The following is a 15,985-nucleotide window of genomic DNA, read 5'->3' on the forward strand; positions in this document are numbered from 1 at the left end:
AGGAGGGGAGAGCCGTCAGCCCGCGCCGCAGCCGGCGCCGCTGTGAACGTGGCTGCTCCGAGCGCTCGGCCCGACGCCGCCACGCCGCGGGCGCACGGGGTCCTCGGGATTTCGGCGGCCACTGCTGCGACGATTCTCGTGACCTCCACCGCGAAGTCACCGCCGCACGGCGACGCCAATACCTCGGTGAGCACCGGCCGTATCCAGCCTGATGTGACTTCCCTCCGCTGTTTCCTCCCTTCTTTCGCTTTCCTAGGACTCCGAACAGCGGAGGCTACCACGAACCAGACGCCTTTGACCTGGTGGGCAAGTTTGGGCGACCCGCACTGAGGACCCGCGCTGGGGAGCGTTCAGCTGACCGCAGCTGCCAGAGACGTCGCTCTGCACGGAGAGCGCTTGCCCACAGCGCTCACATCCTCCAGCGGAGGAAATGTGGAGAAGTAAAGGGGCGGCGGTGTCAGAAGCTCACTAGTCCTGAAACGGTCGGGGCTGCTGCTGCGAAATGGGGGCAAAGTGCTTGGGGGACTAGGTGCGGCCTCAGAGATGCCCGGAAAACGGCTGCCACGGCCGGGGCGCAGAGCAGACGCAGCCGAGTCAGAGGTGCCCATGATGCCAGCCTCTGCCGTCGCCACCCAGGCGAGGGGCTGAGGGCGCAGTTCGGCAGCTCATTCTGGCCGTGGGCGGCCCCGTGGAGGGGCTTCCTTTGCCTGGCTTTCCCCGCACTGGCCAGAGTAAAGTTCCCCGGCTCCCACGCCACTTCGTACAAGCTGCGCCGCCCCTGCTTTGGGCTTAGCAAGTGCCCACTTCGGTCCAGAAAGGCGCTCGGGCCTCCGGAGCCGCCCGCCCCACCTGACGGTCCTTCCCCCATCCCCGCCGTGAGGCGCCCTCCCCGCCCCCTCGCTCCCCTCCCCCAAACCACAGCCCGGGCTCGCTCCTGCGCGCGCGCTCTCCCGGGCCCAAGTGAATAGTCCTCGCGCGAGCGGGACACGGTGGTGGATGCAATTCCGCTCGCCTCCAGCCGCTAGGAGCTCCCGGGCGCCGCAGGCAGCGTCCTCCTACGAAGCAGCTGCGCCTGCACCTGGGCAGCCTGGACCCTTGTACCCTGCCCCCGGGGCCTCGCGCGGGAGGCACCCCCGGAAACCCCCTGCGGGCCGGGTGGAGGAGGAAGAGGAGGAGGAGGAGGAAGAAGACTTGGACCGCGACCCCCACCCTATCCAGGACACCTGGCTGCGCTGCTCCCACTTCTCTTTAAGGGGAGGTGAAAAGAGCCAGGAGAGCTATGGGGGGCTGCGAAGTCCGGGAATTTCTTTTGCAATTTGGTTTGTTCTTGCCTCTGCTGACAGCTTGGCCAGGGGAAAGCAGTCACGTCTCCAGCAATCAAGGTAAGGGACCAGGCGGAGGAGCGGGAAGGGTGGGTGATCTGAGGACCGGTGCCCGGGTCGTCTCCTGCAGACAACTTAGTCCCGGGGTCTGCTTCTCTGGGCTCGACTCAGGAGAGGGGTGAGGATGCCCCCTCACCAGTGCGTCCTGTGCACACCTCCGGGGACCGGTGACCCACGAGCTCGATCCCTTCCTCTTCCAAACGCCTTAGACAAAAAGCTGCACGAGCATCAACAGAACACGGGTCATCCCGCTGGCGGCTGCGGGACCGCTGCCCCCTGCGCTGTCTCCACAGGAGGTCAGACTCCGTGGCGCAGACTTGAGGAGACCTGATTCTTGGCGGTCGCTCAGAGCAAGGAAACGTGCAGGTTCTCCCCCAGGTCTTTAAGAAAGGCAGATCGCCCCACTGTACACTGTGGCCAAATATCAGCCTGTCGCTGCCAGTGGCTTCGCCGCCCCCGCCCAGCCGCAGCCCGGTACCCCATCTAGCATCCAGACTGAATGTAGACTAGTTCAAAATGATTTGTAGATCCAAACGTCCACGGGCCCGTGTTTGTGGTTGTGGATATAGTTGTGAATATCCTATTCATAAAGTCAAGTCACTGGCATTCTTTTCCGAAGGGTTTTGTGTTTCGGTGGGTTACGTGGTAAAGCAAAAGTGAGTAATGTGTGAGAAGTGAAAGTCAGATTACCGAATGCAAAGCGCTTAGACGTTTTGAGAATTATCTTTAAACAATCTTTAAGAAATATATCTTTTAAGATTTCGGCTATGAATATTAAAAGATCTATAAAAATACCTTCATATTCTAAATGCTCTTAGACTAGTTGGCGAACAGCCCTAAAAGTTTTCCCGCAGGTAGCTGGCTGAATGCTCACACTGGCATTCTGATAACCTCCGGTGTCACCTCTTATTTCACACTTTTCAAATATAAAATGGATGTGGTCAATTACAATTTTCATTTAACATATAATGTATGTGTTAAAAAACCAAACCCACTGCTGTCGAGTGGATTCTGACTCGGGTCTCAAAATAATTAGTAGATATAAAAATGGAACTCAGATGAGATGAAAAGGAGCACTTTTTTGTGAGGAGGAGGGAAGATTGAGAAGGCAAGCAAAACAACACAGCCTTTTTTTTTCTTCCATAAACATCTGTATGACTGTTTTACTTAGGAATGTAAATTATTCAGAATTGATATTCAGTTCTCATTTATACAAGTGGTACTTTTGACATGATATTCTCTTACTTTTTTTTACCTGCAGGATGCAATCACAAATGCATATGTATATTTGGAAATCACATCCCTTGTGTCTTTGAACATATATCACAGAAGTGCCAGCCACAGCGCCATGTTCTCTTACAGTGGTGTGTACCTTCACACCACATTCCTCATTTGTTTTCGGGGACTACTGGTATTAAATATTGAAGGCTTAATTACTTATTCTGTCTCTGTGAAAATAGAAGATTAGTAAAAAAAAACAACATGTAATTATTTACTTGGCCTTCATTCCTTAATTGAGAGGAGAGGAAAACAATTTTTAAAACTTGGAAAGTCACATATTTATACTGTACTTTATGTTAGTAACTGGGGGTACTAAAGAGCCGCATACTTTGAGAGACAAGTTTTACCAGAAGTTTTAAACTTTTATTTTAATGTAGTAATGTCCCTAAATTAACATTTATTTGTCTAGTGCCTATGACAGGCTCTGGGAATACTAACATAAATGAAACTAACATAAATAGAACAGAGATGTTTGAATTTCAAAATGCCGTGCCACCAAAAATTGTCGAGTGTAATAGCATAGCCTTTTAAATAGTCATATCAGATTTAAAGGTACAAAGGTGTTTCTGGTTCACCTCTAGCAGTAATTTTTGTTTATGTATTTTAATGACTTACAAATATTATTTGAAAATATTTTACCTGAATATATGTATGTTTTGACTATCAATTAGCTTAATTTAATCTTAGAGAGTTCTGCACAGTTTATTCTCAGTTAAGTAGGATTACTAAAACGCTTAATTTGAATTTGTACTAATATAGTAAAAACACAGGCTATGTATAAGAACACACTTGAATAAAATCGTACCTAAAGACTAAATTGGTTAGTTTGGACAGTTCTTTAAAAAAAGATTATAGAAAAAGTATTATCAGATTTTTCATCAGATATAAATGATTGCTTAAAAAATGCTTTTTATACCCAAAGATCATAGTGATTAGAAATTATCCCTGATACTATATTGAGATACTTTTCACTTACTGAAATGATCACATTGACTAATGGTTAATACAACGTCAAACTTGTAAACGTTATTCTTATAAGCACTTCAGGAATATATTTTTAATTTGTAGTTTTGTAAGTTAATTTATAGGTGACATGAATCAAAACATCAATTTTTAAACACTAAAAACATGAGGCTTTACTAAACTATTAAAGTAACATGAGTGCAAATTGGAAAGAGTTAAATGTAAAATACAAATTTGACTTCTACAGGTAAAAATAAATATCAGTGATTTGATTTAGTATCAAGGAGATGATATTCATTTTCCTAGTAATTTTTCATGTTAGGGTTAATGGGAATTAATATTGTATTTTTTAAACTTGCTATTTTCGTGGAGGTTAAAATTTCATTTTTATATAACTTGTCTTGATTAAGGATATTTGCAAAGTAAAAATTTTCTTGTAATTATCTGTTGCTTGTTGTTGTTGTTGTTAGGTGTAGTTAAGCTGGTCCCAACTCGTAGCAACCCCATGTAAAACAGGAGGAAACACTGCCTGGTCCGGTGCCACCCTTGGCACCGTTGCTATGGTTGATTTCATTGTTGCACCCATTATGTCAGTCCATCTCGTTGAGGGTCTTCCTGTTTTTCGTTGACCCTCTACTAAGCATGATGTCCTTCTCCAGGGACTGCTTTTATCTGATAACATGTCCAAAGTATGTGAGACAAAGTCTCAGCATACTCACTTCAAAGGAACATTCTGGCTGTCCTTCTTCCAAGACAGATTTGTTTATTCTGGCATCCCATCGTACATTCAGCATTCTTCACTGGCACCATAACTCAAACGCATTAATTCTTCTTCGATCTTCTTTATTCATTGTCCAGCTTTCACATGCATGTGAGATGTTTAAAAATACCATGGCTTGGGTCAAGCACAGCTTAGTCCTCAGAATGACATCTTTGCTTTTGAACCCTTTAAAGAGGTCTTTTGCAGCAAATTTGCCCAGTGCAATCCGTCATTTGATTTCTTGACTGCTGCTTCCAAGGGCATTGATTGTAAATGAGTGGATTTGCTCCCCAAGCAACACCTGCGCCCCCTCCTCAGTTTTCCATAGTTGACCCAAAAAAACCAAACCCATAGCTGTCGAGTTGATTCCAATTCATAGCAACCCTATAGGACTGCCCCCTAGGGTTTCCTAGACTGTACTTTAATCTTTATGGGAGCAGACTGCTACATCTTCCTTCTGCCGAGCGGCTGGTGAGTTTGAAGCCTTGGCCTTTCAGTTAGCAACCAAGTGCTTTAACCACGGTGCCACCAGGGCTCCATAATTAGGCAGGGTAAAATGATGATAACGACAAAAAGTTAAGTACTTCATTCGTTTCCTATGGTCCTAAGAATAACTTGATTGTATGAAGGATCTCTTTTCTCTGTCTTTTTTTTTGTGTATTGTACTTTAGATAAGGGTTTATAGAAAAAAATTAGCTTTCATTAAACAGTTAGTACACATATTGTTTTGTGACATTGGTTAACAATCCCATGACATGTCAGCACTCTCCCTTCTCGACCATGGGTTCCCTATTACCAGCTTTCCTGTCCCCTCCTACTGAAGGATCTCTTCTGTTGCCTTATAGCTGTGAAGCCGTGGACTATAAGGACAACTTAAATCAGTTTGACTCCCTCTATTGCCTAAATCTGCTTGAACTGATCAGAAAGTAAAAGTGTTTCCTTGAACACTTTATTAAGTAAGTGATAACATGATTCATATTAAAATCTCTTTTTCCATTAACTTTGTCTGTATTTGAAATCGCAGTATAAAAAAAATTAGGTATTATAAATTTTTATTCAAGAAAATATTTTACCTTCTCAAAATATATACGTTTTATTTCTCTGCTGGACACTTAAAACTGAAAAAAAAAAAAAAAAAGGCATTGCCATTGAGTTGATTCTGACTCACAGCAACCCTATAAGACAGAGTAGAACCGCCCCATAGAGTTGCCAAGGAGTGCATGGTGGATTCTAACTGATGACCTTTTGGTTAGCCATATCTCTTACCCACTATGTCACCACGGTTTCCCTGGACACTTAAGCGAATATAAAAAGCAGTCTTACTTCATATGTAAGTTAACCATGTATATCAATTACTTTGGTTATTAGCCACCAGGGGTCCAGTTCTTCAAAGATTAGTCTACTTAAACATACAATACTTTTATAGCTTAAGAGAGTTAGTGCATCTCTTAGGGTGTGGCTGATGTTTCCAAAGATAATTAACAGGATGCTCAAATAATTAAGTCAAACTATGATTAGGGTACATGAGTCTAATGAGCTTATTTACTGCCAATACTCTGTCTTTTTTTTTTTTCCATGCAATTCAGTAACAAATGAAACACAAAAACAAAACAGTAGTCTTGCTAGTTGGTTTCGCTGAAGTTATTTGAATGAATTGGCTATAAAATTCACTGAGTTATGTATAAAATATAAATTAATATGCCTAAGTAGAAAAATTATCTGCTCAAATAAAAAGCATTGCCTAAAGTTGAACTGCCATGAATACGATTCTTATACTGTAAGGTTGGATATTGTTCCTATATTTATAGAAATGGAGAAACTGGAGAAGCTGTCGTAAGTTCACAATTGAATTTTAAATAGTGAAAATATTTAAAATTATATTAAGTAAGAAAAACTAAGTGATTTATAAAGACTATTTCTGAAAGACCCTTCATTTAGATGACAGTAGTTTTCAGGGGTAAGCTATTCATAGTTGTAAAGTTAAGAGATTGCAATAACATGCCTTCTTGTTAACCATAAATATAAAAACAACCTAGAATGCAATTTTATTATGCAATTACAAATTGAAATTCATAAGTCAATGTGTAATTAATCATTCTGATCAGCATTCAAATTGGAAAGATAAAATGTCGTCGATAATGTGGATTCAGCAGCTGGCCATTTAAGGGTTGTTTACTCCGAGTTTGGGATCAGACAATGTCTAAAAAAATTGATCTTGTGCAAAAATTATATGATGTTCATTACCGATCCCTTCTTTGAACCAAAAATAAGAGAAGAATGCTGCTGTTGTTAGCTGCTGTCACGTCAGCCCCCAACTCATGAAGACTCCATGCACAACTGAACGAAATGTTGCCCGCATCCTGTGCCATCCCTACGATCACTTTTGGATTAGACCGATGTGGTCTATAGGGTTTTTCTTTGGCCGATTTTTGGAAGGGGAACGTCAGGCCTTTCTTTCTAGTCTATCTTAGTCTGGAGTTTCCTCTGAAACCTGTTTAGAATCACAGCAACACTCAAACCTCCATTAACAGATGGGTGGTGGTTGTGCGTGAGGTGCCCGAATAAGAATCTAACTAGGTCTGTTTCGTGGAAGGTGAGAGTTCTACCATTGAACCACCAATGCAGAAAACCTACTAAAATACACAGGAATAAACCCCTTATATATGGGCTTGCCTACCAGGGATAATACGTATATAATTAGACAAGCAAATAAATAATCAAATTATATATTTATTTAGTTTCACATTTTTCTGTAAGACATTGGGGTTAATTTCATATTACAAAGTAGATAATAGAATGCGATAGAGTAGAACATCTTTCATGGCTTTGCTAATCATTGCTTAGTATAAACTGCTTATGTACAAAAGAGGTACATTTTTTGTTTCCCTCTACCAACTCTCCTCCTCTTTCACAGCCACCATACCTCACCTCATCTTCTCCTCTCCCATCCTTTCTCCCTCCCTCCTTTCTTTCATCTTTCTTCCATCTCTCTGTCTCTCCCTCTCTCTCACTGTCACTGTTGCTCTTACATGTCTGCACACACACACACACACACACACACACTCACACACATACACAGACAGGAAAATGGGAACACATACCTGCCCACTTCACCTGACCACATACTCAGTTTGTCCCAAATGGTTAAAGAATATATCCTAGCTTGCACTGTGCATCAACATAATCACAGGTTAGGGGCTAATTCATTGTGTCCTTTACTCAACATTTCTTGGGAGTATAAATATGGTGGGTATTAATGTATATACTTAAGTAATCAAAATGGGTTTTCACTTTGTCCAACCTACGTTGTCAATTGTATAATCAAAGTAAATTCATACCGAAGGATTAAATTACATATCCACAGCGTTCTGATCATTTTACAGTTTCATTAGACTGGCATTATTTCTTTAAAGAATGGAAAAGGTATTATTTCTGATTTTGCCTTATTGTATGTTATTTTAGAATCTAAAACTTAGAGCTGGAGTAAAAAGACATGCTCTCTGCCTTCATGGAACTTATTTTCTAGTGTGAGAAACTGACATAGAAATATACAGATAAGTAAATAAAATGATAAAAATTGTTAGAATTTTTACAGAGGAAACAACAAAGGCACTGAAAATAGAGAATAACAGGAAGTATACACTGTTTAAATGAACGGTTGGAAAAGGTCTGTCTGAGGAGGCGAAGCTCTTGAGAGATTTTAACCACATAAGTAAAATGAACCAATTTACATTTTAACCACATATTAGGTAGTGAGCAGGACATGATTGGAAGCTGTTAAGAGTAGAATTAGGCTTACGATGTGGTTGTAAAGGAGAGGAGTAGTGGCAGCCTGGCCTAGAGTGGTGGCCATGGAGATGGAGAAAAGTAGATGGATTGGAGGTAGATTTTGAAAGTAGACTTTATTGGACCATTTTGCCCTTACAGAGAAATGTGGCATATTCAAAATTATATCATTTTTCAAGGAGCCTAAATAAATTTTGCTTTGCCCCATAAAAATGGCTATGCTATGTAATTATTGCTAATTAACAAGTTATAGGAGTGATGGTATAGAACAAAAACAAATAGCAAGTGTGGGCTACCCCATACACAAACAATCTTAACAGTATAACTTTGGTATTTCTAAGTATTATATGCAGTGTACACTCATTAATCATACATTGGCTCAACAAATGTACCTGTGAGTTTCTCACATAACATTCCATGTACAGTTATTTTTTTGTCAGGGTGGTTAATCGCACATGAGAGTAGGGACTTCACAAGGCAATGTAACAGTTCAACAGAGTCTAGTTTTTAGCTAATGAAGAACAACGTTTAAAACTTTGGCTTGTGTACAAATTTTATTTATCTCTTATGAAATTACTATTATTGAAAACAAAAAGGTCTAAGTGATACTGGATTTAAAAATAGGTATTTGCTTTTTTTTCAGATATTTTCCATTAATCTTCCATTTAAACACAGTATAGAGGGAAGAGAAGACTAATGGAAAATATCTGAAAAAACAAACACTTATTTTAAATCCCCAAAAACCACACGCACTGCTGTCAAATCGATTCTGACTCATAGAGCCCCTATAGGGTTTCCAAGGCTGTAAATCACTGTGCCACCAGGGAAGGCTCCTTATTTTAAATCCAGTATCATTTAAATGAAGAAAAACAAATAAGAATCCATAAAGCTTTTAAGAGACTTAAAACATGACATTTTAGGACATACGGTATTCTTGGGGACAATGATAAGGTCAGAAAGTATTAAAACTGTCAACTGAAAAACAGTAAATTGTATGTATTTAAAAAATTTCCCTGATCTGCTACTCAGTACCTTGAATTCCCATGTAATAACACTAGATGAATATAATTATTAAATATGTAGAGTTATAAAAAGGCATAACTTAAGCAACCTTACTGTATATTTAGAATATTCATTTAAACATTTTCAAGTATTTTTAAATGTATATTTAAACATATGGCAAAACTTTTTAAACATATGATACAGTAAAGAGTTTCCAGATCTGGCAGGACCAATTCTGTTTTCTCAGAATTAGATTCATAATCAAGTGGAGACACTTTCGAAAATATTTGTTGTATGATAATGAAATATACTATTACTGACGACCAGCCCTTGTAATATATAGTATTTATATGTAATTTAGTTGGAAGTAATATTTATTATTTCATTATGTTTTATCTCAAATTAAAAAAATAGCCATTTAGTACACGTGTATTAAGCATCTTTCTTGTGTCAGGAACTATGCTAGGTACTGAGGCTATGATGAACGTCATACCCAGTGTCTGTTTTCTGGAAACTCAGTCTGCTATGTTGATGTTACATACCTTTGAGCAACTGAGACGTACTTTTCAATTAGTTGATGATTCTTATAAGATGAAGAATTTCTACAATAGAGATTGTGTGGGAGAGAAAAGGGAATGAAGAAATAGTATCCACATTTTTATGTGCTTTATTTGTAAAATAGTCTTCCAAGAAACTGGTAATGTTGATTTTATGGATGGGTAGATGTTCTATTTAATTGCGTGAAAAAGAAAACATGTATGTATACATTTTAAAAACATGTACAAAAAATAAATATTTCACATATGACGGTGTTTCATGGACTGGCTTGTGGCATGAACTTTTGCTCAAAGGATATTAGACTTTACCTCTTTTTTTTTTCTTCTGATGTTTATATTTAAAAACTGTAATTCATGTTGAAGTTGCAAGTTTTTGGTTTCAAATATTGGTGAAAATAAGTTTTAACTAAATTTTGGAGTGAGAATTAGAAAGAAAGTATGTGTTTATACTCCATGTTCTGAAAATATTTTAGCTACTTTCCCAGGACTTTGCTGAGTCCTCTAGATGTTGGCCTGTTCGATGATCTGTACTTGGTAGAAATAATTGAAAACTCATCATTCTTCCTCGTATTTCATTTAATAACTTTAGGTGAAAAAGTCATACTGACTTTCTGATCACAGGTGATTGTACTTACAGTTTGTGGTAAAAGAACATTGAAAATAGAGACATCTTCTATATCACATGAGTTTAATATCTAGAATGAAGAAAAACCCTTGTCTTTTAATATGGCATCTACCCACAATTAAAAAAACAGTATTTAGGAATATGGCTGTCTATGGTGATTATAGTTATATATATTTTAAGTTAACAAAGAAAAATATTATAAGTACCAAGAAATAAGATGACTTTGCATTACTGTGTATCCCAAATAAGAATTGTGGCTGATTGAACTGATTGCCCCCAAATTTAGTTAAATTATGTCTTAGTATCACCTTAATTTTTACTTTTAAGGACATAACTACTATCTTTTATGTTGCTGTGATACTTTAATATTGCTGAAGGTAATAGAAAGGAAATATATGATTAGAGAAGTAAACTATGTAAGGCCAGTAAATAAATTATTCTAAGAATTGGATAGACAACTGAAATTAATTTTTAATATAATTTAGTAACCATAGAGCTATAAACATAATAAGACAAATAGGGGTAAGAAAAAAGTTGAATTATGGTACTGTTTTTCAAATGAGCCTATTTGAGCTAGGCTTGCCAACCCACAGTGCCAGAGAGCTGAGTGCCTGTGTGCAGGAGGCTTCCTGGTGGAGTGGGGTGCCTCTAGGCACTAATATTGGAGCTACTGAGCTTGGAACACTTGCCTTCACAGGGCAGATGCAGGTGTGAGGCCCGAGGGCCTGAGGGGCCAAGAAACACAGGAAGCCGAGCTGCCTCAGTCTCAAAAGGCATGGCTACAACCTTTGGGGTTTCAAAGGATGGAGCCATGGCTTCTGGTGTTTCTAAGGGTGGAGTCCCTACTCCGATGGACTAGGAGAATGGTGTGCCTAAAGCTGAGGGAGCAGAGTTGCCAACCCTGTGGGCTTGGAAGGCGGAGCTGAAGCCCAGTGCCAAGGGGCCTCCACTCAGAATCCAGATGGTGTGGCCGATACCTAGAGTCTGGAGGGCAGGGCTACTGTGTAAATGGTCTCAGAGTACAGAGAGTTATTTTCAAAGCCTAGAGGGCTAATGTAATGTGTTTCGCTGACTGCTTGTTGCCTCTTAGGCCTTCGTTCTGTCCTGTTTCTCCTATTCGTGATGGAAATGTCTAGCTTGTGCCTGTTCTGCCATTGTACTTTAGAAGCAGATAACTTGTATTCTAGATTTCATAGATGAAGAAGAATTTTTGGATTTTGGACATAGAGTTGATTTAAGACTTTTGCTATATGATGGGGTGAATATGTTTTACATGTGGCAAGGACATGAATTTTTGGGGGCCAAAGGGTAGAATGTCATGGATTGAATTGTGTCTCCCCAAAATATGTGTACATTTGGTTAGGCCATGATTCCCAGTATTGTGTTGTGGTCCTCCATTTGGTGATTTTCCTATGTGTTATAAATCATAATTTCTGCCTGTGATTAAAGAATTAGGGTGGGGTGTAATACCCTTGCTCAAGTCACATCCTCGATGGAATGTAAAGGGAGTTTCCGTTGGAAGGAAAGGGAAGCAAGCAGAGAGTGGGGACCGCATACCACCAAGAAAGAAACACCAGGAGCAGAGCACATCCTTTGGACCTGGGGTTCCTGTGTGTTGAAGCTCCTGCTCCAGGGGAAGACTGAAGAGGAGGACCTTCCTCCAGAGCAGACAGAGGGAGAAAGCCTTCCCCTGGAGTTGACACTGTGAATTTGGACTTCTAGCCTACTAGACTGTGAGAAAATAAATTTCTCTTTGTTAAGGCCATCCACTTATGTTATTTCTGTTAAAGCAGCCAGCACTAGAAGACTAAGACAGTTAAGGATACACTTCTCTAGAATTCTCAATCTAGCTGAACAATACATATATATTCATCCAACTTTTAAATGAAGTTTATTGGCACCTACCACACTCTCTTCACTGTGCTGTGCACAGGAAATAAAAAAGTGGGTCACTGACCCTAACCTCTGAGAGTTTAAAACTTAGATGAGACTATATGTCAGGGAATGACTAAAGTATTAATTTACATATCAAAGTAATATTTATTGAGCTATTTGATAGATTTGGTTACTTTTTTAACTACTGTTTAATACTGAACATTTCCTCCTACTACCCCTCTGGATCTAAAGTACGCTTAGATAACATTTATCTTGTGAAAGCAAGTGAAAACAATTAGTAGTTGATTTTATCTGTAAAGGGAAATAGCTGGGCAGACAGATAGATTACATTGCATAAAATCATAAATGAGTTTTGTTATTTTCTAAGATAAAATCTATGCATTGGTCCACTTGTTAGCAATCAGCATCATGCCTCAAGAAGGGAGAGGGAGAGGGTGATGCAAAGGGAAAGGGGGAAAAAATTTTAAAATACTAGGACTTTTAATGAGGGAAGTTCACTGTCACCTCAACTATTGTGTTTGCTCAGTTTAATGAGAGATTATTAGGAAAGGGATCTCATTTTTTATCTAAAAAACCAAAATTTTGGAAATGTGTATTGTTGGTGGAGCATGCTGCATAACCTGACTTAATAAATAAGATTGACATGTTCCAATCTTACTGTTACTTTTATGACACGGTATTAGAGTAAAAACAGTATTCATAGTATAATAACTTCTTGTGTTATAGTTTATAGTATAATACAAAACAGCTTCATTTTGTAGATTGGAAAAACTAATTCACACTTTAAAATAACAGTTTGCTCATTTTTTTTAAATAAAGATTACATGTGTAAGAACCTGTGTGATTTACTAGTTTATGACAAAGATTCTATATATGGAAGTATTGTTTTTTATCCTAAATTTTATTCATTTTGTTGTTTTTGTTGAGTATTGTTGAGAATATACACAGCGAAGTATATACCAATTTAACAGTTTCTACACATACAATTTCGTGACATTGATTATATTCTTTGAGTTGTGCAGCCTCCTTTTTGAAGGTGTTCCTCCCTTATTAACATAAACTCACTGCCTTTAAGGCTCCTATCTAATCTTTTGAGTTGTTGCTGTCAATTTGATCCCATATAAATAGCCCTTAAAAGAGCATAATGCTCAAGACAGGCCTTTTTTTTTACTAGTTACTCTAAACTATTGTTCGGATTTAAGATGACTTCAGGGGATATTTTTGGTTGAAGGTTTAAAGATTATCTCAGGGCTGTCATTGCAGGGATTCTTCTACCCTTCATGCCTCCAGAAAGTGTAGACTCCATGAGAATTTGAAATTCTACTCTGCATTTCCCCCCTTTTCATCAAGATTCTTCTGTGGAATTTTGATCAAAATGTTCGGTAATGGTAGCCAGGCACCATCCAGTTCTGGTCTCATGGTAGAGGAGGCAGTTATTCATGGAGACAATTAGCCACACATTTCATATCCTCCTCCTATTCCTTACTATCCTTCTCTGTTGCTCCAGGTGAATAGAGACCAATTATTGTGCCTTGGATGGCTGCTTGCAAGCTATTAAGACCCCAGGCACTGTGCGATGAACTAGCAGGTAGAACAGAAGCACAAAAACATTATTAGGTCAATTAACTGGAATAGCCCATAACTCTAAACCTCCAGACCACGGAACCAAATCCCATGAGTTGTTTGGTTGTACAGAAGCAGCCTCAGCAGTTACTTTTTTTTTTTTTTGTCCTTGTAAATATATCTATCACACAACTTTTTGCCAATTCAACTTTTTACAACTAAACTACTTATTGACAGCAATTACAGTAATCAGCTATGCAACCCTACCCTTAATCAGTGCAATTTTTCCATCAGCGTTAACCCCTCTCTCCCACCCCTGGTAACCACTAATAAACTTTGGTCTCAATACAATTTCCTTTTCTTGTCTTTTTACATAAGTGAGGTCATACGGTATATGTCGTTTTGTGATTGGCTTATTTCTCTCAGCATAATGTCTTCAAGTTACATCCATACTGTAGTATGTATCGAGACTTCATTTTTCCTACTTTGTGAGTAGTATTCCTTTATATGTATTTTTACAGAACCCTATTATCCAGAAATGTAGAATTAGAATTTAAGAATTTGTTTTAAAGGTTAGTCTTCTGAAGTTTTAATGGTTTGTTGAAACTAAATTATAATGTATTTTTTTCCTGAGGATGCTGCTAGGCCTTCAACAACACAACAACAACAAAAAAACAAACCTGTTGCTGTCAAGTCAATTCCAACTCATAGCGATGCTATGGAACAGAGTAGAACTGCCCCATAGAGTTTCCAAGGAGCACCTGGTGGATTTGAACTGCCGACCTTTTAGTTAGCAGGCATAGCACTTAACCAGTACGCTACCAGGGTTTCCGAGCCTTAAAATCAGAATAAAACTGTTGGCGTGTTTCTATTATAAATACTTCCTCATTGAAATATACCTATACTTATCTTTGGAACTTCTGTTTATTTTTACTATTTAGATACAAACACTTAAGTTCTTAATCTATATCGTTTCTTTAGATTTTTTTCCTAGAATTCTCAATCTAGCTCAACAATATGTAAATATTCTTCTAATTTTTATACGAACTTTCTTGATACTTACGTCTCTTCACTGTGCTGTTTACAGGAAATCAAAACAAAAAAAAAAAGCAGGTCACTGCCCCTAACCTTTGAAAGTATAAAATTTAGCTAATGAGACTATTTATATGTCAGGGAATAATTAAAATATGAATTTACATATCAAAATAATATTTATTGAACTATTCCATAGATATGTTTACATTTTTAACTGCTGTTTAAAAAGATGAGAAGGTAACAATACTCTTCTAAGGATCTATGAATTAATATATGGAGACAGGGAGAATAAATATTGATTCACTACCTTGGCCATGACCGTGTATTGGCAATCACTTTCTTTCACTACCAGAAATGAAATAAGACCTGCCTCCTGACCTTAAGGAGAGTATTATGAACATTGAAAAATGTATACCTGACATTTAAAGACTAGTAATGTAGCAAAGAAAAAAGGAATGGAAATAATACTACATTCCACAAACTGAAGAAGCTATGAGTTACATGTGGTAAATAAAAATGAGTCTTGCTGCTGTCAGGATTTATCATCAAGAATTTATGAAAATTATAATTAAAATGAGCAGTTACTCCAGAGACCTCAATATTTAAGTATCTTTGAATTAGTTATTTTGGATATAAAGATTAAAAATATCCAAGTGAGTAATGTCTTAGATTGAACATAAAACTTAGTTTTTTTTTTTTTCTGAAGTTTTATTCAACTTTTTAGAAAAATATTTAGCAATAGGGGTGGCTTTAAAAATATGACACAAAACTTAAATTTTGTTTTTTTTGTTAATTATTTTACCTTAATTGAAGGTAAAATTGGCAGTGCCTGTATAGTTTATATTACATACAATTTAAAAATTAAAATGTTTCTTTAAATAGTAACCTTTCTCTCCTACCATGTTAAATTCTTGTTTTATTATAATTTTCTCTTTACTAATTCTACTAAATACTGGTTTTTAGCAGGGTTTCAGAATTTTGGAATTGTTGGTTTTCTTTAAAATTTATCTTAAGAGATTAGATAAATTGCTTTTTGGTAGGATATTTATTTTATATTTGAGAAATGTGCCTCTAAAAGCACGTAGGGATAGAAATCGCTGCCAGGGCTTGATATTTTTAAGCAGAAAAATCAATA

General features: G+C 38.3%; 1 protein-coding gene across 1 annotated transcript in view; it reads left to right on the forward strand.

Moving 5' to 3' along the window:
- The first annotated feature begins 901 nt into the window (after positions 1 to 901).
- EPHA6 (EPH receptor A6) overlaps positions 902 to 15,985 on the forward strand; it is a 1,119,052-nt gene continuing 1,103,968 nt past the window's right edge. The window contains 2 exon segments of the mRNA XM_049857907.1: positions 902 to 1,254; positions 1,256 to 1,382. Coding sequence (XP_049713864.1) covers positions 997 to 1,254; positions 1,256 to 1,382 — 385 coding nt within the window. The 5' untranslated portion in view covers positions 902 to 996.

The sequence above is a fragment of the Elephas maximus genome, chromosome 18, assembly GCF_024166365.1.
Source record: "Elephas maximus indicus isolate mEleMax1 chromosome 18, mEleMax1 primary haplotype, whole genome shotgun sequence".
Lineage (NCBI taxonomy): Eukaryota > Metazoa > Chordata > Mammalia > Proboscidea > Elephantidae > Elephas > Elephas maximus.